The 26,106-nt window shown below is 36.8% G+C and overlaps 1 protein-coding gene across 2 annotated transcripts in view; it reads left to right on the forward strand.

The window, feature by feature from the left end:
• The window catches only part of LOC106877593 (cyclin-dependent kinase 14), a 172,568-nt gene that overhangs the window by 42,648 nt on the left and 103,814 nt on the right, over positions 1-26,106 (forward strand). Inside the window, exon 1 of one of the 2 annotated variants that reach the window (XM_052973464.2) lies at positions 7,275-7,350. The exons of the other annotated variant lie outside the window; for it this stretch is intronic. Coding sequence (XP_052829424.2) covers positions 7,314-7,350 — 37 coding nt within the window. The 5' untranslated portion in view covers positions 7,275-7,313. Of the gene's footprint in view, positions 1-7,274; positions 7,351-26,106 lie in introns of those variants that run through there. 2 annotated transcript variants of the gene reach the window in all.

Genomic DNA, 26,106 nt, shown 5'->3' on the forward strand with positions numbered 1-26,106 from the left:
CCTACCATCTTAAAAACAGGACACATTGGATAATGTAGCCATACATAAAATATAGCTGAATATAAGATGGGAAAGTTGGTTTGCTTATATGTATGTTAGTTATGGACAGCTTAATATTAGTATATATTAGTAGCATTGCCACAATTCTACTAATGTATGGTAGTGAGACATAGGCCTTGAATGCAGAGGATATGCGAAGGCAAGAGAGGAATGAAGTTAGTACGCTTTGCTGGATGTGTGCATGTATGAGAAAGGGGAAATGAGCTGCAAGAAAAGTTAGGCATAAGAGGAATTAGATGTAGCATGCAAGAGAGGAGATTGTGCTGATTTGGTCTTGTGATGTGTATTGACAAAGTGCTAATCAGTTAAAGTGGATTGAACTCCTGGAGGAGTGAAACCCAAGAAGATATAGTAGGAAATAATGAAGGCTGATCTCAAGATGCTAAGCCTTACAGAAGAGATGACAAAGGAGCAAGATTGTTATTTTGCTGTGTTCAAGAAGACCCGTCCATTACAGCAAAAATAATATCCTAAAACCACTTTGTTATGCTTGTATATCCTTGCAAGGCTCTGTCCTGCTTCTGTTTTCATCTGTCCCCCATCTATGGTACTCCTCAGCTGTTGTGCTCACCTGAAATCAGAATCAGAACATATTACATCTCATCCCCTCCCTAATGATCTCCCACATTCCTCATCATCCCTGTTCACACTGTCTTAACCAATCACCTCTTTCCTGTGCCTTTAGCCACTGCCCTATCTCTCCTCTGCTATACTTCATTCTAAACACCTCTCTTAACTCTACTCTCTTTCTTAAGCCACTACTATATCTCCCCCATCATCTGCACCCCCACCCTTGCTCATCACTCAATACATTAATCTCTAACCTCTATCTCCACTGGTTCACACCCCCATGAATGCATCCACATACTCTCGTCCCTTCCTATGACTTACTGTCTGTATCCTCTTTTATGCTCACCTTGCTCCCTGACAGTTTGATTTAACTCCTACCTTCCTCTTAGTTTCTTCAACCATGTATCTCCTCTATAGAAGGACAGTTGTGCTTGTCTCTCTATCATTCTTTGAGCCTTTCATCACCTGCATAAAGCCACCTTTCTCTCCCAAATACTTCTGCTTAGTAGTGGGCGTTTTTCTCTCCTTTTTCTCTGTTCTTTTAGGTCTTGCAAATTTTCATAGCAAACTCACTTGTGTCAGTGGCATGTAAAAAGCATCCAACACACTCTATAAAGTGGTTGACATTAGGAAGGGCATCCGGCTATGGAAATTACCAAAGCTTACACTGGAGCCTGACACAATCCTGCAGCTCACTGGTTCTCTGTCATACCATCCAACCAACGCTAGCATGGAAAGCAGACATAAAATGATGACGACAATGATATATATATATCATCGTCATCATCATGGTTATCAAAAGAAAGTGATTCTAGAGAGTGGGATAACTGGTAGCACAAAAGGAGATGAAGTATGTGTTGTTGTGCTCTCATATGCTTAATCATATAAATACAGCTAAATAGTGCTGTAGTTGAGGGGTGATGGGATGAACGTTAAGAAGATGAGAAGTACAGAAGGCTTGACAGGGACAAATTAGGTGTTGGGGCAGGTCCCATTGTGTGTATAGTCATAAACATGATGTTTTTAGGACCTCGCTTTTGTCATGATGGACGGATTTTCTTGAACATGGGGAATACCAATTCTCTTCATCCTTTGTCGTCTTGTCCATGAGACTCAACATCCTATGGTTGGTCTTCACACACACACACACACACACACACACACACACACACACACACACACACACACAGAGGGTGTGTGTGGGAATAAGATCACCTCCATTGATGCTCAAAATAAATGATACTATATTAAAATTCCTTCCAACCATTCTTGACCTTGCCTATGATGTATCTAGAAGTGAAATTTTCTTATCTGCTATTAATAGTTACAAAATCAAATATACTGATACTATTTCCATCACATTTCTCAAATAAATTAGCTACATCTGGAAGCAATGAAAAGAATCTTCTATGGGCTTCTAACCCAAATCTCAAATACTGTTATTTCAATAATTTACCATATCACTGGTATTTAGCAATTTTAATAACTCCTAATTAGATGAAAAACTAAACTGTTTTCGCCATTTCTCTTGATATCCTAAGGTTACAAATTTGGCAACCCTGTAAATTATGATCTGAGTCAATAAACACTGTTAAACTTAACACCACTTTATTTTTTATTTTTATTTTTATTGGTAAGGAACAGAAAATATGATATTTATAAATGTAAATTAGAAGTACATTGATTAATAGATTACATCCATATTTTTTTTGTTATTCTATATGTTTCGTCTCTTAGTTTTTTCAATGTATTCTATATTCTGTTCTTATAGAAAACGGATTAACTTCAAAATTAAACTGCATAAAAACTCAATCTTAATTATTTTTTTGTGGAAGTGATTAGGAATTTACAAGCCTTTTATCTTTGTCTAATTTCTAAATATTTCCTTGTATTACAACTGTTCTTCATGTCAGCATTTTCAAGTTTATTTATGCTTGGTTTTCTTTACCATGACGTGTCTTTTCAAACTGTATTTCAAGGAAGTATGTAGCCATTTATCTGCTTGTTTTGAATATCTAGGTCATGATGATCTCTTAACTCTACCTTCATATTTTCTTTTCTTTGCTCATGTCCATTCTCTAGTTGTATTGATTGGTTTTTCATATCGATATTCGTTTCAGCCTTCGTCTAAGGTCAGCCTATTGAATATTTTAAAAATTTTATTTAGGTTTGTATGAAATATATTTTAGATAAATTCAATTTAATAATTTTAATAGTTCTAAATTTAAAATAATTTCAACAATTTGTGGCTTAACATCCTGGTTGAGTATACCTCTGAACAGTCATTTCAGTAGAATTGTTAGCATGCTAGACAAAATGCTTAGTAGCATTTCTTCCAACGTATGTTCTGACATCAAATTCTGCCAATGTCGACTTTGTCTTTCATCCTTTCAGGGTTGACAACAAAAGTACTGGGGTTGATGTAATTGATCAACCACCACCTCCTCCCTAAAAAATTGCTGGCTTGTGCCAAAATTTGAAACCATTATTAAATAATTATCAAGATAGGTGCAGGAGTGGCTGTGTGGTAAGTAGCTTGCTTACCAACCACATGGTTCCGGGTTCAGTCCCACTGTGTGGCACCTTGGGCAAGTGTTTTCTACTATAGCCTTGGGCTGACCAAAGCCTTGTGAGTGAATTTGGTAGATGGAAACTGAAAGAAGCCCGTTGTGTATATATATATATATACATATATATGTATGTGTGTCTGTGTTTGTCCCCCCACCATCACTTGACAACCGATGCTGGTGTGTTTACGTCCCCGTAACTTAGTGGTTCGGCAAAAAGAGACTGATAGAATAAGTGCTAGGCTTACAAAGAATAAGTCCTGGGGTCGATTTTCTCGACTAAAGGCGGTGCTTCAGTATGGCTGCAGTCAAATGACTGAAACAAGTAAAAGAGAGAGTATACCAGCGACTTCATACAGAATGTATTCAAATATTCTTGTTTCCATTTAATCTTTAGCACAACTTTATGTAGCTATCAGTATGCTATATCATTCATTCCATATTGCTCAGACTTCAGTTCTAAACTAGAGAAAGTTCTGGCAAAGATCTAAACCAATGAAGAAAGCCAGAAATTAAATTGAATACATGATCCTAATCTAATAGTGGCACTCATCATGAAATGTTTTATTGATTATTGATATTTTAATTGGAATTTCATATGAATAGCATTAAAACATACATGACTATTAAAAGAATTACATTATTATATGATTGTACTTTCTTAACTATAACTTTCATCTGTTAGACTCGTGTGTGTGTGTATGTGTGGGGTGTTTGGGCTAAATTTGATTTTGTTTATGTCTCCTTTTTTCAGGAAAAGCTAGATGTATTGGTGAACAGTCAGCAACATTGGAGAGCAAAAAAGATTAAAGTTGTAGTTAAGAAAAAGTTAACTGACATGGATGACTGGAAACTATCTGATTATTGGAAAAGAGTTGCATATGTCATGATGATTTGCACAGTGTGTCAAAATGCCGACACCATGACTACTGCTCAATACTCTGTAAACATTGTAAAGGCTGTAAGATGTGACATGGACTGCTGCAATGGAGACTTTGAAGTTGTGGCCAGCAGAAAGGGATACAGCAGGATTTCTGATTGTGTCTGCATGATGGAATTCGCCTCTACATCTTTGGCTCAATTCAGATGACTAAGTGGAACTGTTAGGTCTGTGGTCAATCCCTGGCAGGAGAGAGTTGCTGCTGGAAGGCCATATGTATGGCAGCAAGATTCAACTCCTTACCATAGCTCCAGAAAGGGTCAGAAGTGCTTGTCAGAGAATCTTTATGACTTCATTAGCCCCATTTTCTGGGATCCTAATTCCCTTGATTGTAATCTTATGGATTACTATATGTGGGGTGCACTTGAGAAAGACACCAACCACTCTGCCTGCAACACCAAGGTTGAACTGGTGGCCAAGATCAAGGAGGTGTTTGAAGATCTTCCCAGGGACACAGTGAGGAATGCATGCACCAGGTTCCAGAGCCATCTTGAGGCCATGGGGGAAACTGAGGATGGCTACGTTGAGTAAACTTATCTCCCAGCCATAATCTAGTTGATACTTTTTGATTCTTTTAAAAATACTTTTATTTTTGGATGGTATATTGTGTTTCCTTTTCCTCCTTTTATGCAAACTGTCAAATTTAGCCTGAAGACCCTGCACTCACACACACACACAATAATATTTAATATCTACAGTATGTTTCAACTAGATTGATCTTTAGAAATTACAATTTTTAAATCTCACAATATGACTAGTTGTCACTTCGAAAAACTATATATTTCGAGTGGGAATTTGGCAGCGCCATCTCTAGCCGAACAATTATTCTGTGCTGATGAAGAGAAATAACCCAGAAATCGTGATACACAGATATTGTTTTGAGCTGAGTTGGGGTGCTAGATTCCCTTGTTCGAAAATATAAGGACACAGATTATGTCGCATAGCCAGCTGGAGATGCTGTCTCCTGGGGCTAAATTACAGCAACATTAGTCCTAAACCAGGACTGCCATGTTATGTTGGCAAGCAATCTCTATTACAATAGATTGATCTTTGTCATCAGATGTCACATTCCTGGTTGTGTAGCAGGTCCTAGATTGAATTCCAGCTAGGAACATTTAACAACTCAAACATTCAAGTAGTTTTTTTTTTTTTTTAAGTGTATGGTGAACTGCAAATGTGTTTGTTGTATGTCTGTTAGAGAATTAAAATATTAAGATATGTAACTGTTTTCATGTTTATTTCTCTGTTTATGGGCTCAGTCTCAGATTTATAAGATTACAGGGGAAATGTATACATGTATATGTAATCTATTTTATGTTTATACATTTGCTTCTCTCCAATTTATGTTGATTCACAGAGGCTTTCTTTTCCCATTACATTTTTAAAGAATCAAAAAAATGTCCCTTTGAGAGTTTTCATCTATATTTTTTAATTGATTTGTGTATGTTGAATAACTTTTGAAGAATACATTTTCTGTTGTTTGATGCTCCAAATAATGCAATATGTGATTCATAATAGTGATTTGTTTAGAGTTTTACTACTTTCTTTTAAGTGAATCTTATTTTGTGTTGATGGTGTGAAGTGGAAAATTAATTTTTTTTTAAAGTTGTCATTATATAGTTTTCTTTGCATGAGTAAATCAATAATCTTAAGAGCATCCTTTCAGTTCTGTTGCAAAAATTATAGTTTTTATATAATGCCTTCACAATTTTTCTTTTTTTTTTGAGGGTGGTGGATGGTAGGCTCAGTAGAACACCAGACAAAATAGCATGTGGAGTGGGGTATTTTGCTATGTCCATTTACATTATGAGTTCAAATTCTGCCCAGGTTAGCTTTGTCATCCACAAGGTATGAAAAACAGTCATATACTGAGATTCAGTTTAGTCAAACATGTTCCCTGTAAATTTATGGCCTTGTGCTAATGTAAGAAATCCATACTTTTTCTTTAATGTATCATTATCTCTTAAAAATGAATTTCCAGTCACAGTTATCAAATTAGAATGTTCCTATTGCTGATGGCTGCAATATGCTTTTTGGTTTTAATTTTTTATAATTCATTGATGAAAACAAGGGAACAGTTTGCACCTCACTTCCCTTGTTTTGGACAACTTGCATTTAAACCCCCCAAAGTTACAACAAATACTAGTCCCACATTCTCTGACCTTTCTGAAGATTGGGTTCATGGGAGTCCAGATCAACTTAACCTTTCAGCACTGTCAATAAAATAAGTAGTTGTATTTCTGTATTGGGTAAAGTTTGGCATTGGAATGATGTGCATTCTGATTTTTAAGACCAACTTATGAAGACAAAGTCTTTTGACTGACCACATATCAAATAGTTTTTTCTTTGATAAGAGAAGTCATAAATATTTGTGTGTCTTAGGATCCTTGAATATTTGTGAATATTTCAAAACATTTTATCATATTTAAATTTGGTATGGTATAGAAATATTGAACGAAATGTTAAATGAAACTAAGTTGAAAATATTTCTGCACAAAATGTTTTAAAAGCATAAATATACAATAAAAAAAATTATGTTGTGTAAATAATTTCTTCCTGGTTGTCAAACTAACACCATACATATTGGTACTCTTTGTGTGAGCTAAGAGGCTTTTTCAATCTAGCCATAAGCTATTCATTTTCAATGTCACAATGACCAGATTTAATTATACTCAGCTGAGAACTTTTGAAAACTGCAATTTAATTTATGCACTGTGTTGTTGAGAACATGTAAGAATACCTTTTGAATTCCATTTCACAGCAAGATGAAATATGTCAAGCATTTCAATATTCTTTGGTGTACTTATATATATATAAAATTAGTTGTAGATCATTATGACTACCTTTTAATTCTACATACTTCTTGTCTGAATTAATATATGAAACAATTTTAATGTAATATCTGAATTTAAATTGATATTTCTGTTAGGTCTATCATAATCTATCTGAAAAGGAAATATATAAAACAGTTTCCTGTAAGATTGGTAACCTACAAGGTATTTAATAACATTTCAAGATACAGTTCTATAATGGTGTAGACTTGTTATATGTGTTTGGACTTTATTTTACATTCTATGCTAAAAGTTTGACAGCATTGACCTGTACTCAGAAGAACTATTTATTTGTATGATAGGTACAGGAGTGGCTGTGTGGTAAGAAGCTTGCTTCCCAACCACATGACTCTGGGTTCAATCGCACTGTGTGGTATCACAGGTAGGTGTCTTCTACTACAACCCTGGGCCAACCAAAGCCTTGTGATTGGATTTGGTAGACAGAAACTGAAAGAAACCCGTCGTATATGTGTGTGTGTGTGTGTGTGTGTCTGTCTGTCTGTGTTTGTCCTCCCACCATCGCTTGACAACTAATGTTGGTGTGTCTACGTCCCCATAACTTAGTGGTTTGACAAAAGATACTGATAAAATAAGCACTAGGCTTGCAAAGAATAAGACCTGGGATCAATTTGTTCGACTAAAGGCAGTGCTCCAGCATGGCCGCAATCAAATGACTGAAACAATTAAAAGAATACTTAAATCATCTTAAAAAGCATTCAATTAGTTATGGGGAAAATATCTGAAATATCGCATATTCTTGATACTGCAGGTTGTTTGTTGATAACGAAGGCAAGTTCAGTGATTAGGGTACTTAGTTCCTGATCGTAAGGTTGTGGGTTTGATTGCTGACAGTGCATTGTGTCCTTGAGCAAGACACTTATTTCATGCTGCTCCAATCTACTCAGCCAGCAAAAATTAGTTGTACTTGTATTTCAAAGGATGTGTATGTCTGTGGAGTGCTCAACCACTTGCACGTTAACTTCACCAGCAGGCTGTTCTATTGATCAAATCAACCAGAACCCTTGTCATCGTAACCAGTGGAGTGCTAGTGTTTGTTGATATGAAGAGAGGTGAACTGTCTTGAATTTTCTGAATGAATGATTAGTACAGATAATTGAAGTTAATGTTTAAACTGTAATGTTTCACTGGTTATGAGCAGCACAGAAATTTAGGTAGTTTTAAAGATGTTCTATGTGGAATAGAAGTATTGGGCAAATTGTTTATGATGCAGTCACATAGACATTGTAAGATTTATTAATACAAACTCAGGGGTATTAAGTGATTTGAGTGATATCTGTATGAAATTTAAAATAGAAGATACCATGATGGAGTTGTTACAGCATCAGATAGAATCATCATCATCATCATCATCGTTTAACGTCCGCTTTCCATGCTAGCATGGGTTGGACGATTTGACTGAGGACTGGTGAAACCGGATGGCAACACCAGGCTCCAGTCTGATTTGGCAGAGTTTCTACAGCTGGATGCCCTTCCTAACGCCAACCACTCAGAGAGTGTAGTGGGTGCTTTTACGTGTCACCCGCACGAAAACGGCCACGCTCGAAATGGTGTCTTTTATGTGCCAGTCCAGGGGCACTGGCAACGATCTCGCTCGAAAATCCTACAGGAGCCAGTCAGGCGGTACTGGCAACTGCCACGCTCAAAATGGTGCATCTCATGTGCCACCCGCACAAGAACCAGTCCAGGGGCACTGGCAACGATCTTACTTGGCTTGCCGGGTCTTCTCACGCACAGCCCATTTCCAAAGGTCTCGGTCCGTAGTCATCGCCTCGGTGAGGCCCAATGTACGAAGGTCTTGCCTCACCACCTCAGCCCAGGTCTTCCTGGGCCTACCTCTTCCACGGGTTCCCTCAACTGTTAGGGTGTGGCACTTTTTCACGCAGCTATCCTCCTCCATTCTCACCACATGTCCATACCAGCGCAATCGTCTCTCTTGCACGCCACAACTGATGCTTCTAATGTTCAGCTTTTCTCTCAAGATACTTACACTCTGACGGGTATTCACATTGACATTACACATCCAACGGAGCATACTGGCTTCATTCCTTGCGAGCTTACGTATGTCCTCAGCAGTTACAGCCCATGTTTCACTGCCATGTAGCATGGTTGTTCGTACGCATGCGTCATACAGTCTGCCTTTTACTCTGAGTGAGAGTCCCTTTGTCGCCAGCAGGGGTAAGAGCTCTGTAAACTTTGCCCAGGCTATTCTTATTCTAGCAGCTACACTTTCAGCGCACCCACCCCCACTACTAACTTGGTCGCCCAGATAGCGGAAGCTATCGACTACCTCTAGTTTTTCACCCTGGAATGAGATAGAAGTTGTTTCCTGTTTGTTTGCAGTCTTTATTGCACCTGAACATCTGCCACAAACAAAAACTAACTTGCTAGTTAACCTGCCTTTGATGTTGCTGCACCTCTTATGTGTCCATAGCTTGCACCGGGTACATCTTATAGAGTTACTACCTACTCCTTTTCTACATACTGAGCAGGGCCATCTACCTGAAGGGGTTTGTGTTTTATCTACCTTCCTACTTATTAGGATTTTGGTTTTAGCTAGGTTGACTCTAAGGCCCTTCAATTCTAGACCTTGCTTCCACACCTGAAACTTCTCCTCTAGTTCTGATAGTGACTCCGCAATTAGGGCAAGGTCATCAGCATAGAGGAGCTCCCAGGGGCAACCTGTCTTGAACTCCTCTGTGATTGCCTGGAGGACTATGGTAAATAATAGGGGGCTGAGGACGGAACCTTGGTGGACCCCTACCTCTACCCGGAATTCATTGCTGTACTCATTTCCAACCCTCACCTTACTGGCAGCATCTCTGTACATGGCTCGCACAGCTCTCACTAACCATTCTTCTATCCCAAGTTTCCTCATTGACCACCAGATAAGGGATCGGGGGACCCTGTCAAAGGCTTTCTCCATGTCAACGAAAGCCAGGTACAGAGGTTTATCCTTAGCTAGGTATTTCTCCTGCAACTGTCTCACTAGAAATAAGGCATCAGTAGTGCTTTTACCTGGCACGAACCCAAACTGCATCTCATCTAAATTGATTCGCTCCCTAATTAGTTGGGCTATGACCCTCTCTGTAACTTTCATAACCTGATCTAACAGCTTGATGCCTCTGTAATTATTTGTATCTAAAGCGTCCCCTTTACCTTTGTAGCAGTTGACTATGATGCTGCTACACCAGTCATAGGGTATGACTCCTTCGTGTATCACCTGGTTCGTAATACGGGTGACTAGGCTATAGCCAACACTGCCAGATATTTTGAGCATCTCTGCAGTGATTCCTGATGGGCCGGGGGCTTTCCCGGTCTTCATACTCTTAATTGCTTTATCTACCCTGGTACTATCAACTCGGATAGCTGGTCCCTCTATTGGGTCGACATAAGGCAGGCTCTCTTTCTCCCATTCATTCTCTTTATTAAGCAATCTATCGTAGTGGCATCTCCAGACCTCTTTCTTTGCATCCTCATTTAATGCAAGCGTACCATCATCCATGCGAACACATTTCTCTCCTACAACATCACTATTCTCTCTCCTACACTGTCTTGCAACACGAAATACCTCGAGTCTTTGGTCCTCACGGCGCAGAACATTGGCAAATCTTTCCTTATCTGCTTCCCCTCTGGCTAAATAAACCTGTCGCCTAGCCTCCCTTCTGGCACATTGGTACAATTCCCTGCTACCACCGTTCTTCCAGTCCTTCCAAGCCTGTTTCTTTTGTCTAATAGCCCTGTCTACCTCCTTGTTCCACCACCACGTTACTCTGGGTTGGGAGGGGACCTTACACCACCCACAAATCTGGTCGGTGGCTTTCAACAGGTTGTCCCGCAGAAATCTCCAATTGTCTTCCACGTTGTATGATGCTATATCCCCTTCTATTTCGTTAAATGCTTCAAGTAACTTGTCTCTAAGTCTCTGTCCGTTTGCAGGGTCTTTAAGCTTCCACACCCTTCTTCTCCAAGCCTGTCTAATTCTGGGCACCCATTTTGCCTTGATCCCAAAGTCGCTAACTACTAATCTATGTTGTGGGGTACATTCTTCGCCAGGGTAGGTTTTGGCATTTATAAGCCGCCCTCTTTCCCTATTTCTGGCGAGGATGTAGTCGATTTGGCTAGAGTGTCTGCCGGAGCGGTAGGTGACTAGGTGACTGGCAGGTTTCCTGAAGTTGGTATTGCAGACCATAAGATTGGTTGCATCACAGAACTCCAGCAGTCTGGTTCCCTCCTCGTTGCGGGAACCGAAGCCATAGCCTCCATGTATGCCATGGAAGCCCCCAGCACGACGTCCGACATGACCGTTGAAGTCTCCAGCCACAAAGAGAAGGTCCCTGTCACTCGTCGACGAGGTAGTTTGCAAGAGGGTGTCATAGAATTGGTCTTTCAGACCATCTGGTAGCCCAGGTTGAGGTGCATAGGCTGAGATGACAGTAGCTAATCTATGATGAAGCACTAGTCTGATCTTAAGTACTCTGTCACTTACTCTAACGACCTTGATTACCTTATCCACCCATTTCTCCGCTAGAAGTATTCCTACGCCCCCGACCCCGTCAGTGTTCCCTGCCCAGAAAATCTTGTACCTGTGTTCTTTGCCTGTGAGGAACCTTGCAGAACCTCCTCTCCATCTTACTTCCTGGATGCAGCACATATCTACGCATCTCCGTTCAAGCATCTCAACAATTTCACCAGATCTACCTTTCAGCGTGCCGACGTTGAGAGTGCCAATCCTAACAGTATGGGTGTTGGGGGTGTGGGCCTGTAGCCTGGGAAGGGGAAAAGCAGTGTCGTGTACCTGAAAAGAAAACTTGCAATTGGAAGAATTCATAAGCAAAACAGTACCTACAACCTGCAAACATTTCTCAACCTTAATGCGCTACCCAAAGGTAGGGGAGAGGATGGCCAAGGTTGACAGGATGACAGAGGAATGAACTTCCGGTGGAGGGGGCGGGATGACAGAGGAATGAACTTCCGGTGGAGGGGGTGGGATGACAGAGAAATGAACTTCCGGTGGAGGGGGTGGGATGACAGAGGAATGAACTTCCGGTGGAGGGGGTGGGATGACAGAGGAATGAACTTCCGGTGGAGGGGGTGGGATGACAGAGGAATGAACTTCCGGTGGAGGGGGTGGGATGACAGAGGAATGAACTTCCGGTGGAGGGGGTGGGATGACAGAGGAATGAACTTCCGGTGGAGGGGGTGGGATGACAGAGGGATGACAGAGGAATGAACTTCCGGTGGAGGGGGTGGGAGGGCGGGTTACCGCCAGCGAGTAGATAGGGCTCTTAATTGTAGATTTTAAATATTTGAGAGACAACAATGCATAAATCGTAATTTTTAAAAGAGCAATGAATTCTGGGTGATTAGAATATAACGTAGCATGAATTTAGGAAGCTTAGAAAATGAATAAGCATGAATTTAAGACAACAACTGAATTCAATTGAATTTCATGGAGAGAAACAAGATAAATAATAGGGGGCAAACTAAAGCGCGAAGGTATTATGAGATGTTTGAGGCCGTAAATAAATAAAAAAATCTCTATCTTATCTGCATCTTGGATATTTCGTCGTAGTATGTCAGCGAGATAATTTAGAATGGGTTTCTCATTTATATATAGCCAGAACCTGAAGACCTTAAGGAATGTCTTGTGATATTTGTTCTGAATCCTTGAGCAGTGGATTGGCAAGATTGTATGAACATCAAGCTGTATATCTTGCAGTAATTTGTTCCAGCTGTTTCCATTCTGAGGACAAAATTGCACCACAGCCTACTTGATTGGTAGACTTAATCTGTCTTAACATCTTGGCTTAACATCTTCACTACTTAGCACCTTGAGTACCCTGAACAAAATTAACTTGTTTCAAGCATTTGGATAAAATCTCCAGTTCAAGGATACCTTTCTCCCGCCCTCCCACTAGTTTGAGAAGTCCTGTAAAGAGCCATGAACACTGCCTTCACTCTTGTAAGAGAAACAAAAAAAGAATAAAAAAAGGAAGTAATCTTCAGAATGGACTAACAGTTTGAGATTATTTATCAGCTTTTTCTTAGCTGTGTTATGACATTGATATGTAGGTCTTTCTTATGTGTACAACCTTTCAGACATACAAGAAGTATTCAATCATATGTTATGTCTTAAAATGGTTTAATAACAGTTGAAAAAAAAATAATAACTGAAATATTTTTTATCCCCAGAGAAAAACCCAGCCTCTTTTATGCACTTCTAACTATGTTGTGGATGTAGTTGCTTCTGTAAGTATTGTTAGATTTTGGCCACAATTAGGAGTTGGCATTAAATGTAACCCACTTAAGTAGAATGTTATGACCTCTAATTCAGAAAAGACAGCTGGATGAGCCCAAGGATCAATTTATTTGAGCAGTAGATATTATAGCTCATAAAACTATAATAGATGAGTAATAGGCTTGGAAAGACTTGATAAAAGTGTGTAGCATAAAGAAATGCTAGACTGTTTGGTAGAAAAGTTTAACTTTGCTAAGGGAGAGGTTTGGTATTGTTTTGTACTGTAGGGATATAAAGGGTATTGTTTTGTGCTACAAGTATTTCAAATTGCAAAAACTATCATTAAGTTCATAATGACATTAGCAGTCTTGTTTTTCATAATGATAAAAGGAATGGTTTGAGAGGTTGTTAAGCAAGGAATATGAATGTAATAGGAGAGGCAACCCCAAACAGAGGAGCCATGTGTAGAGATTAGCATGGGTCTATTTAGAAACAAAATATGTTTAATAAATGCTCAAAAATTGATTTAACTTTTACAACAGTCACCATGGTCTGCATTCCAGTCATAAAATCATCATGGAGAGAAAGCACAGCATATAATGCAAATAGTATTCTGGATACCAAAACCATTATTACAAGTAATAACATTGTTAATAAATGGTAAGGATCATGAAGCTTGGGCTGGCTGCTAAGAAAGACATGTTATTGACTGATTCAAGAGAGCAGTTCCTCTGTGAATCGAGATACTGTAAGTAAGCATGATCTGGATTGGTAACCAGTTTAGTGTATAGGTGGGTATTAACCAGAGCCCTGATAATAGCTCACATCACTTCATTATGATCTTTGAAGCAAATAACACAAGGACTGAGAGTCTTTGAAAATGTTTAAATGCTAATCATCTTCCTTTTGAAGAAACTACTAGAGAGTGGCAGAAAACCTATATCAAAAAGAATGGTTCTTAATCAAGTTTTAAACAAATATTATTGGTTGCAGGGAATGCTAAAAAACACAGGAACTGCTTTTGTTTAATGTGTGTATGTTCTGTTAGTGGATTGCCATGATAAATGACCTGGTTCACTGTCTTGAGGACAAATTGATTCATAATTTTGTACATCTCACTGTCATCCCCCTCCACCCCACCAAAAAGAAATAACCATTAAGATCTCAAACATATAATAGGAATTTCAAAAGAAATTGGTTCAATCTTGTATGTTGTGATAATCGCTTACACAAAGTATTGTTATTTGTAATGTTTTGTAACAAAGAAATATGTGTATGTATTTAGTTTGCAAGATTCTTGATGTGAATTTGTCTGTTGAAACAAATTTTGTTGTGTCTTAGGAGAGTCATTACACCAATAATCAGTACACATGCACAGGTTCAATTCTATTTCTTTATTGTTAGTCAATTGGTTAAATATCTAACCAACTAACTAATCAATCGTTTGTTTAATGTGTTAATTCTCAGACAGACAAAAGCAGGCAAAAGAACTTTGATGGACAAACAAACAACTGATTGATTGTTTAACCAACATATTAAACAAATGATTGATGAGTTAGTTGGTTAGATATTTAACCAATTATCTAATTTAACCAATTAGATATTTAACCAATTATCCAATACTAAAGAAGTAGAAATGAACTTGTGCATGAGTTATTATTGGTGTAATAACTTTCCCAACACACAACAAAATCTGTGTAAGTGAAGGTGTTAAAAATTACTAACTCTTATCTGATTCCAAATCCTGACACTGTTAAGGCATTACACTACTTCAGTGTTCTTTGATGATGAACTATTTGAATTTTTGGAATCAATACTTATTCATAATATACTATCTCACCGAGGCGATGACTACTGACCAAGACCTTTGGAAATGTGCTGTGCGTGAGAAGACCCGGCAAGCCAAGTAAGATCGTTGCCAGTGCCCCTGGACTGGTTCTTGTGCGGGTGGCACATGAGATGCACCATTTTGAGCGTGGCCGTTGCCAGTACCGCCTGACTGGCTCCTGTAGGATTTTCGAGCGAGATCGTTGCCAGTGCCCCTGGACTGGCTTGTGCGGGTGGCACATAAAAGACACCATTTCGAGCTTGGCCGTTTTCGTGCGGGTGACACGTAAAAGCACCCACTACACTCTCTGAGTGGTTGGCGTTAGGAAGGGCATCCAGCTGTAGAAACTCTGCCAAATCAGACTGGAGCCTGGTGTTGCCATCCGGTTTCACCAGTCCTCAGTCAAATCGTCCAACCCATGCTAGCATGGAAAGCGGACGTTAAACGATGATGATGATGATGATTGCTCTCAGTAAATCTTCATTTAATGCCTGTTTTCCATGCTGGCATGGGTTGGATGGTTTAACAAGAGTTGGCCAGCTGAAGAGTTGCCCAGGCTCTGTGACTGTTTTGTAAATATTTCATGAAATTGTGAAAAATGGATATACTGGGCAGGGGGATTAGTGAATTGATATTTTAGTGTATGTAATTGTTATGGTGTAACTCATTAATTTTCCCACTATCTTCATTCTTTGTTTAACTTAAATTGTGTGATATCAATCCATCCAAGACCACCCCTGGTTTTATGATACAAGCTTCCTGTTTTAAAGTTATCCAAATTAAAACCTATCAAAATTTCATGTTATGTTTCAAACACCAACTTAATAACTTATTTTACTAAATTCTTCATTATTTTCAAAACCAATTGAAACTATTTCGACAGAAATATGGTAACAAAAGGGTTAATTGTTTTAGTTTAATTAATATGATTTTATGTTTTTGTTTTGTCATTTCATCTGATTTTCATATTTTTTATTACTATCATATCTACAATAGAATTTTAAACAAATTATGTTTTTTTCTCTGAATCCTGTTAGATATCTTCCCTAATTCTATCAATTTGCAACACTTTTTCACAATAGCTTTTGGACCCAAAGATATAGCCCTCTCTTTTATTAAAAGTATTCTTGGTTCCTAATTTCCATTAATTCTCACTTTATTTCACATTGTAAGAAAATGAACATTATAGATTGTATAACGTTTTCTGATTTTCACATTTACCAATTTATCATTATGCTCCCATTCTTACACAATATGAAGTGTTTAATAGTTACAACTAAACTTCAAATTTCAGTTTTTTTTTTTTGTGAAATAAGTTCACATGCTGAACAAAAAAACAAAACAAAAAACAAAGAAAATCTAGAAAGAAGAAAAAAAATTCTGTCCTGTATCACCCCCACTGTTTCCATTAGTTACTGATTACTGCAGTAGTAAGTAGCTTTAGATGTGATAAATGGGTAGGGAAGGTCAACAGTCTTAATGGTCTGTGTGCTTATTTAACAAATAACATCAGCAGCATTAAATGACTCTAGCTCTATCTAGCAAACACTACCACAAAGCTTAGACACATGGTAGCTAACTGGCAGCCAGCTGGGACACAGACAATTTTTTTTTTGTTTTGGAAAATATCTAACAGTTCTGTAAAATCTGAAAAGGATGTAACCATTCCTATGTAGCATCAGTGTTAATATCTAATATTTACAGTGAAATGATTTTCGGTCATATACGTCCAGTGTTATTTTCCATTGTTTATGTGAATTTCCAAAGCGTGTAAGTTAATGTTGATTCATTTTGTTCCTCCAGGATGTAGTGGTGTTATGAACTGTGATTGTTAGTTTTAATGTTTATAACCTGTTTAATTCTCAACACTTGTGGGAATATAATCTGTAAGATATATATGTATATGTGCATGCATGTATACAAAATATGTATGTATGTATATATATATATATATATATATATATATATATATATATATATACATGCAGATTTTGAATGTGCTTTCTAAATTTGTAAACGAAATATTCAACTTGTTTGATTTTTCTGTTTTGTTTTACAGATAATTTCTTTAACTTTGTTCATTATCTGTTATTTTAGAGAAAAGCAATCAGATATATGCCGGTGAAATTTATTTCAACCTTATTCTAGATTCTTTCACTATGCTAAAAAAACAGTAATTGAGAAAAAATTCAAAAATTCTAAGCTTTCTTTCAGTTTAGTGTGCAATATTTTTTCAGAAACAATTTTAGTTTATTCTAACTTGAGGATAAAACTTTAATCTCTTGTTGCAATTTTTATAGTTGTGAAAAAAATTTCCCCTTAAAAAAATAAAAATGCTTTTATTTAGTTTGTGTTTATCCATTACATTAAGGATTTTAATTTATGTTCTGGAATAGGAGAAATATTCTTTAGAAATTTATGCCTTCAAGTGATAGTGTTATAAACACACATGCATGTGCTAACTCAATTTTATTTAAGAGTTTACATATGCTGTAATATAAATCAAGCACTTGTATTCATTTACTCAAATAATTTTATTTCATATTAAAATATGAAAATAAAACGTAAGTAATTATGTAAATTATAAAACAAATGAATTTGATATTAAGATTGTTATTCTTATCATTGGCATATTGTTTAGAATTTGTATTTTCATGTAGATTTGTAAGGATTAAAGTATGACTGTTTTCTCTTATCTACTATTTTCCTATACTCTAACTATACTAAATGTAAATCAGAAGCAAAGATTTTATAACTGGATAGCTTTCCTAAACACCGCCCCACATTGTATGTGTGTGTTTGTGTGTGCATACAAAAGAAGTGAAAGAGACTCATAAAATAAATATATATCTTAATCTACTCACTTGCTATATAAATCAGATGTTAGATATGTATAAATAATATACAATAATACCCAAAATACAATTGTTTAATTATTAACATAACTACGTGGAATTATTTTATTAAATAATTAACAATCAAATGATATAATAATTGCATAATTTCTAGTACATGAACTCAGCAGACCTATGATTAAGGACATTCTAGTTATGACTATTCTGTCTTTTAGTAAGACATAGGTTATATAGAAGCTAATTATCCAATGTGTCCTTTAGTCTTGTGATTTGAGGGATTTTTGTCTGTTTCTTGCAAGTCATGACAATATGGTTTCATACATCATATTGAGATACATGATGTATCACAAATCTGTCCAGCTCAGATCAGCTCTGAAAAATGATCTTAATCCAGTATTGTATTTACATTTGTGACTAGAATGTTATTAAAGAGACAACTGAATCCATAAAAAATGTTTTTGCGTTAAAAAAAAAAAAAGAACCAAAAAGATATTGTCTGTTACCAAATATTTCTTTGGATCAATATTTAATCAAAATTTATTTGAAAGATAATTAAGAACTAATTGGAAAACATTCATTTCAATTTTCAAACATTATTGTCTATTCTATGAAAGAAAGTAGCGTGTGCTTTTATTCCCCACTGTCTCCAAAGAAGACTAGTCTTTGGGATGAAAATTTAGCTGTTATATGAGACTTATCATTCATAACAATGGCTTTGAGGGTCTTGGCTATAATTTGTTTAAGATTTTTTTCTTTTTTTTTTTTTTGTGCTGTGGAAACAAAGTAGTTTGTTGTCTTTATTAGAGGATATATTTGAGTGGTCTGTGTTCATGGAAGCAGTGCAGGTTTGGCATAAAGCATTTAACTTGCAGGTTGATGATAGCTGGATTCAGAAAGTTAAGGTAGAGCAGAAAGTGACATCAGCCACATAAGTGTGGGCATTGTCAGGTGTGACAGCAGGGTTGTGGAGTTGCTATACCAAACCTTCAACTCTGATTTTAGTTCCTCTTTTTGTAATTAGACTAATCATTTATTGATTTAAAACACACAATATGTACTTTTTAGTACCCCAACTTGTTAAAGCTTATGTTTAAAGGCTACTGCTGTTGTGGTTTATTTATTAAAGCAGTTACAGACTAGCACAAGGCAAAGTTTAACAAAATTAAAAAAAAAATCCACTGTTTTTATCAAAAGGCTAAATAAAGAAACCCCTGAACATTTTTATTTACCAGTTCAAAAATCTAAACTACAGTTAAAATGAAATGACTGAACATTTAAAACTTAACAACTGACCATATTGAAAACAAAATAATTTCAATTAGATATGTAGCCTTTCCATTTCAAAATTAAAGCATTGTTTAAATATATAATTTAAGTGAATTTAACATGAAGAGTAACATTAAATGAAATAATTATTTTATAAAATATCGACAAGTTTATTAAAGAAACATATCTATAAAATAGGGGTTAAGTCACCAATCCATATCTAAAATTTACTGTCTTGTTCTTAGAAATAGAATTGCTTTTACCAGATCCACCTTTGTAGAAACTTTTAGCCCTCTGGCATTCAAATTACTCTGTAATGCTTATTTATTCACATTGTTTTGAATTAATCATCCATTATCTTGTACTTTTGAGATTTCCATGATGTAATTATTATTTTTAGAATGACATTGTTGGGTAGATGTGAAAGGCTAGATCTTGCTGGTTTGAACATCAAGAATTTTTGGGCTGGATATGGCAGAATTTTTGGGCCAGATATAGCAGTTTGAATACTAAAAGGTTAAATCTAATATATTTTTCAATGCAGTAAATAGTACAATTATTGTGAAATTGGAAATTTTTAACATGTTAGATATATCATTGGAGTGAGTACATTTTTTATGAACTCTAACTTTAGTAACCCAGTAACTACTTCCAAATCTAACTCAACAATCCTGAATGACAGTATGTAGATTGTTGAGGTGGGGGACTTGACCAAACCCTGCAATAGAGTTGAGTGTTGAGCAGAAAGAACAGAACAGCATGTTGTGATGTGATCTGACAGGAAGCTTCTAATGGAAGAGATGGGATAAAGATAATTGCGTTATAATTTAAAGCAGTAGAATGGTCATCTTAGAGTGGTCATCTCCATGTTACAAATATGATCCTAAAAGAGATTTTTGAATTAATCTTGACTATAAAATAAGGACCTGTAACTTTTGCATAAGGTTACAAATTTTGTAAGGAGGGGATGAAGTTAATTAAATTAATGCAGAACCTGACTAGTACATATTTTGTAGATGATTAAAGACAAATCCAGCTGGATTTCAGTTCATTATGTAAAGGGATGTAGTGAAATACTGCAAGGTATTTAACTGGCACCCTACCGTTTCTTCCACTCCACCTCCATAACCTTTAATAGAATAATGGTTGGCTATTTCTAGATTAATTTTTCCGATAAGAATATTTTAATGTATTTATATCATTCTGAATTTAATCAGATTATTCACTCTCTCACATATGCTCTTTAAAGGAAGCATTTGCAAGATAGTTACTACTTAATGTAGTATGTTGAAATAAAAATCAAATGGATTTAATTGTTTATACCAATTAAATAGTAAAAACAAAAAAAAAAAAAAGTAAATCCACAAAGTTGGAAAAGCTTGAAGGAAAAATACTAAAATGTTGTTATAATCAATTTCTTAGTAATGTGTGCTTATTTATGAGAGTATAATTAAAAGACAATTTTATAAATTCAAGTATTCAGGTTTATTATGTTTATCGATATGGATTTTATCAACATAGTCAATGTTTGCAGTTTTTGTGATGTTACAACACATCTACAAAGTTTACATTTCACATTTACAGTCGTTTTCTCCTGGTTTAAAAAGAAATTTTTAAAAATGTTTTTTTTTACTTGTTTTGAGACTTATTTGCTGATAATGTAAGACCTGGAGGAAAATTAAAAGTTTTTCTGGAATGTATCACAAACAAATTCCAAATCCCAGTCTTCAGTGATGTAGCTGTGCTGGAAATAACAACAAATTTCATTTTCTCTCTTTCTCTCTCTTTCTCTCTCTCTCTCTCTCTCTCTCTCTCTCTCTCTCTCTCACACAAATAAATATGTGTTTTCCTGCTAATCTGATTTAGCCTCTTTTGTCTTCCTTTAGTATATTGCTTCTAATTTGTGTGTGTGTGTGTGTGGAGAGATAGAGAGAGATTTTGAAATTTAAAGAAATATTTTGTAAAAAGAAAACTGTTACTGTTTAAAATCAAAATAGTGAAACATTTAAGAGATAAATTCAGCCAGCAGTCAAGATGCCTGGTCATTTCTAAAAATATTTTGCTCTTAATCATTTTAAAACACACAACTGATTGCTTAATTTTGTTTGTACTTTGTCTAAAATACGGTCTTTTTCTTCTTCTTCTTCTTCTTCTTCTTCTTCTTCTTCTTCCACTTCTTCTTCCACTTCTTCTTCCACTTCTTCTTCCACTTCTTCTTCCACTTCTTCTTCCACTTCTTCTTCCACTTCTTCTTCCACTTCTTCTTCTTCTTCTTCTTCTTCCACTTCTTCTTCTTCTTCTTCTTCTTCTTCTTCTTCTTCTTCTTCTTCTTCTTCCTCCACTTCTTCTTCTTCTTCTTCTTCCTCCACTTCTTCTTCTTCTTCTTCTTCTTCACAGCTGGGAAAGATGCTGGCTTCACCCTTCATTGAAAACTTTTGTAATTGACTTACATATACATGCGTGCTATTATATACAATTGTATCACATGCAAAATATATCATGTACAGATATATATAATTTTTAATGTATCTGAGGAGGTGAGCCATTACTTATAATTCCATATGAAATAGTTTTGTTTGACAGAGATAGTAGGGTCAAGCAGTGATTAATATGAAAATTAGGTAGTGCTTGGTGGGATCCTATGAGAAAGAAATGAGTTCTCTCAATGTGTCATTGCATCAGTTAACTAAATGAAGTGCAACTAATGTTTGATACTGGCTCTAGAGAAATATACTGTATGAATTGTGAGGTGCAGAAAGACAGGTGCAGCTGGTAGGTTTGAGAGTAGTAGTAGTGCAGCAAAGGGAATATAGCCCATGAGATATAAAGTGAACAAAGACTACAGCTTGGTAATGAGCCAGGGTATGAGGATTTTCAGTGATCGAAAGTTTATTAATCAAGCAGTTGGTTATGTTAAATATGGGCTCAATAGGGAGTAGTGATTGATTTTAAGTGGTGTTACTGCTTCTGTCATGGACTGATATCACAATCCTTACAGTGGTGGTCTTGTGGAACATAGAGCAAAGTGAACTAGACTGTTGAGAGACATCTGTAGACTCCTCATCTTGTTGATCAATACCCTATTCACTCAGATATCTGAAGCTCTTTGATGTAAGGCATTAATGATCAATGTTATTAGACATACAAGAAGAGTATTTTGACATGTGGCATGCTATTGATGAATATCAGTTGCTGTTAGGTCTACGTTATTTGCTCTGAAGAAAAATAAACTTTGGATAATGTTAAAGGTATGAGGTTTTCAGGAGATTATTTCAGCCAGCTTATCATTCATAAATCTGAATTGCAGTGGTTTGGTATATGGGTATTTGTGTCTGTATGTAATTGAGAAAATATATTGCGTCAGGTCTCTTTGCATAATCTCTTTGGCTGTTGTGTTCCGTCTACATTGTTTACATAGGATCTAATTATGTAGTACTTTTGTAGTATTTTGTTCTGTTCTGATATACACAGCTTAATTTTAACAACTTTAAAAAAAAGAAAAAAGCTGACATCTCCAGCTGTTGATTGAAAGAGTTAGCTTTTTCAGTCAACAGATGATCAAGTATCATTGAACCCCAAAATACTGAGTCAGCTTCAAGACTATACTGCTGATATGGTGAATCAGTATTAATGTACAGGTGGTTTTTATTGTGGTCATAGTGAATCAAATATTGTGGAATGATCCTACCAGCTAGTTAGGAACTTGTATGTTTGAATGTGGATATCTTTCATTTTCTCTTTTACACATCAGTCTTAACGTCCATAAAACTTAGATATGTTTCGACCAAAGATTGGTCCAGGCCATGTCTAACTTAAAAGCACCACCTGATAGGATTATCTAAATCCTTTTTCCAGTCAAGTTTTGTTTATGGTCCATTCAAGTAGTGAGTTCTTATTGAGTGAGTCATCCAGATATGGGTGGCTTATCTGGTATTCCTTGAAGAAATCTGTCTAGACTCCATTTAAAGCTGATAGGATCGTATATTGGATTTTTGGATGACATTCTATACTATAACCACAGGTCATCCAATACCAAACTTGTTAAACAGAAACTGAAGCTGCCTGTACATTACTGTGTCAAGTTTGTATTTTCTCTCATCTTTACATGTGTTTGCTGACTGTAAGCAACAATACAGGCAGTGTCCTTTGCTTGTAGTCCAGTGTAGAAACCATGTCTAGGCCTCTAGACATGTCTTCACTTGTGTGATTTTTGCTGATAAATGGCTTATTCAAATGGGATTGTAATTTTCCACTTCACCACATAACCATGTCTGCACTGTTTGTTGTTTCATGAACTAAGTGATTATTATCTTTCTTGGAAACAGGAATGTGTTGGTAAGTGATTTTCTACACCTGGATGTAGGTGTAGAGAAAATTGCTATTTTGTTTGTTTGACCCATGCAAGCATAGAAATCATCCAGACTCCAACTATCTGTGGTGGCTTGGTTTCTACAGCTGGATGCCCTTCCTAATGCCAACCACTTTACAGAGTGTGTGGGTGCTTTTTATGTGCCACCGGCATGGGTGCATTTACACAGCACCAGAATGAGTGCGTTTTTATGTGGCACTGGCACCTGCAAAGGACAACTTGTATGTATGGATGACAGTGATTTTACTTAGTTTGACATATCTTAAGTACAACAAATCACCACAAATAAGGGTGGTAAAACAAACACATACGCATGTTAAAATACACACACACACACACACATATGCATGCACATGGATGTTAAAATGTACACACACACACACTCACATGTGTTAAGACACACACTCACAGGGATGTTAAAATACACACACCTTATCATCATTTACACCCTGTGTCACTTTTTGGCATGGGTTGAATGGTTTGACAGGATCTGATGTGTCCAAAGACTGTATTGTGCTTCAACGTTTTGGTATGGTTTCCATAGTTGGATGCCAGCTATTTCCCAGCATGAACTGAGTGCTTTTTTCATGCCACTTGCACTGGAAAGGTGGGGTCAGCTTCATGCTTGTGGATGAGGGAATTGAACTGTGAGAAGTGGTGGGGCAGTGCAGGTTCTTGTAGAGGTTCTGCATGGTTACTCACATCTTGTAGGGGAAGTGGAGAGAAAGAGAAAGTAAACAGTAGGAGCTGCAAGAGATAAACAATGGTAATGAGATGCGTATGTGGCACCACAAGGCACAAGGTGATTTGAAGATTGTATGGGAAGTAGAATGAGTGGATGGGCAGACAGATTGCCAGAATGGGTAGGGTTGAAGAGCTGACAAGCAAGAAGTTATGAGTTGGGAAAGTTAGAGGGATGCTGAAGAGAGTGAAGGTGGGGTGGCAAGCAGCAAGAATAGTAAAGATGATTGATGGGGGCATAAGAGAGAGGAACAACATGGCTGGTAGTCTACAGAGAGAGAAGAGGCAGGCCTAATGCATGGAAAGTGTGGTAAGTTACTGTAACATGGGTGAAGAGTATAATATAGAGCACTTTCAGAACTGTTTTGCTGAGGATAGCAAGTCTCATATCGTTAGAGATCCTAATCCTTTGTCGTCTCTGTCAGGCTTAGGGTCCTGAAGTCTTCCTTAACCACTTCATCCCATGGGTCTCCCTCTTCCACAAGTTCTGGCTACTTTTAGCAATCAGTGCATCCTTATTCAGCTGTGCTTGTCCATATGCATCACATGTCCGTACCAACACAGTCTTCTTTCTTGCACACAACATCTGATCCCTCTGATGTCCAGTTTTCACTCAGCATATTTGTATTTATTCTTTCTTGTCCATTCACATTACACATCCATCAGAATGTGCTTGCCACATTTCTTTCTAGTCTTCTCAAGTCCTCTGCATTCATACAGTCTGTCCTTCCCTCTTAGGGGAAAAAAAAAATCTTTGTTTGCAGAGGTAGTAGTTCTCTGAACTCTATCCAACCAGTCCTCACTCTAACTACTATATTTTCAGAGCAGTCACCTCCCTTGCTAATTACACCTCCTATGTAACAAAATCTATTAGCTACTTCAGTGAGCCATCTGGACATTTAAGAGACTCAATTACTGCTGTGTTTGTACAAACTACTCCTTGTGTCTACCTCATATGAAATTTATATTTTTGGATAGTCTGCCAAGATTCCATCACATCTCTTGTATGTCCATAGCTTACATTGAGTACAGTGTATGGAGTTTATATCTACTCCTTTTCTGCATATCAAGAGAGGCCATTTCCTTGAAGGTACCAGGATCCTGTCTTTTTTTTCATTTACTAAAACCTACGTTTTTACTAAGTTTACCGTAAGGCCTTTCAATTCCAGGTTTAGTTTCCATGCCTGGAATTTCTTTAATTCCCTTATGGATTCAGCTTTGAGAACTAGATCATCAGCATATAGGAATAACCTCCACTGTGATGGCTTGTAGGACTATGTTGTACACAGCTTGAACCACCTGCACAAGCCATTTATCTACTTTTTTTCGTCGGTGACTACTGGATTACTGAATATGGTACCCTGTCAATTGCTTCCTCCAAATCAATGAAAACCCAGGTATAGTACTTTATTCATAGCCAGGTATTGCACTAGGAAGATTGCATCTGTGGTGCCTCTTCCAGGGACAAAGTCAAACTGCATTTCATCCATGTCTACTCTACCAAGGATCATTTGGGCTATGACTTTCTCCATGACTTTCACAACTTGATTTAGAAGTTTGATTCCCCTATCGTTGCTTCTCTCTATGGCATTATCTTTGCCTTTATCGCAATTTTTGATGATATTACTATGTCAGTCATTGGGTACGACACTCTCCTGAATGACTTGATCAACTATCCAGGTGATAATCTTGAATCTCACTTTCCAGTTATTTTAAACATGTTTATAACTATCACCAGTGGACCCTCAGCCTTCCCTCTCTTCGACCACAACATTCAAATTTTTTTCTCTGTGTTTTTCTCCTTGTTTTTCTCCTTATTC

The sequence above is a fragment of the Octopus bimaculoides genome, chromosome 1 (assembly GCF_046866305.1).
Source record: "Octopus bimaculoides isolate indiv1 chromosome 1, ASM4686630v1, whole genome shotgun sequence".
NCBI classification, from domain to species: domain Eukaryota; kingdom Metazoa; phylum Mollusca; class Cephalopoda; order Octopoda; family Octopodidae; genus Octopus; species Octopus bimaculoides.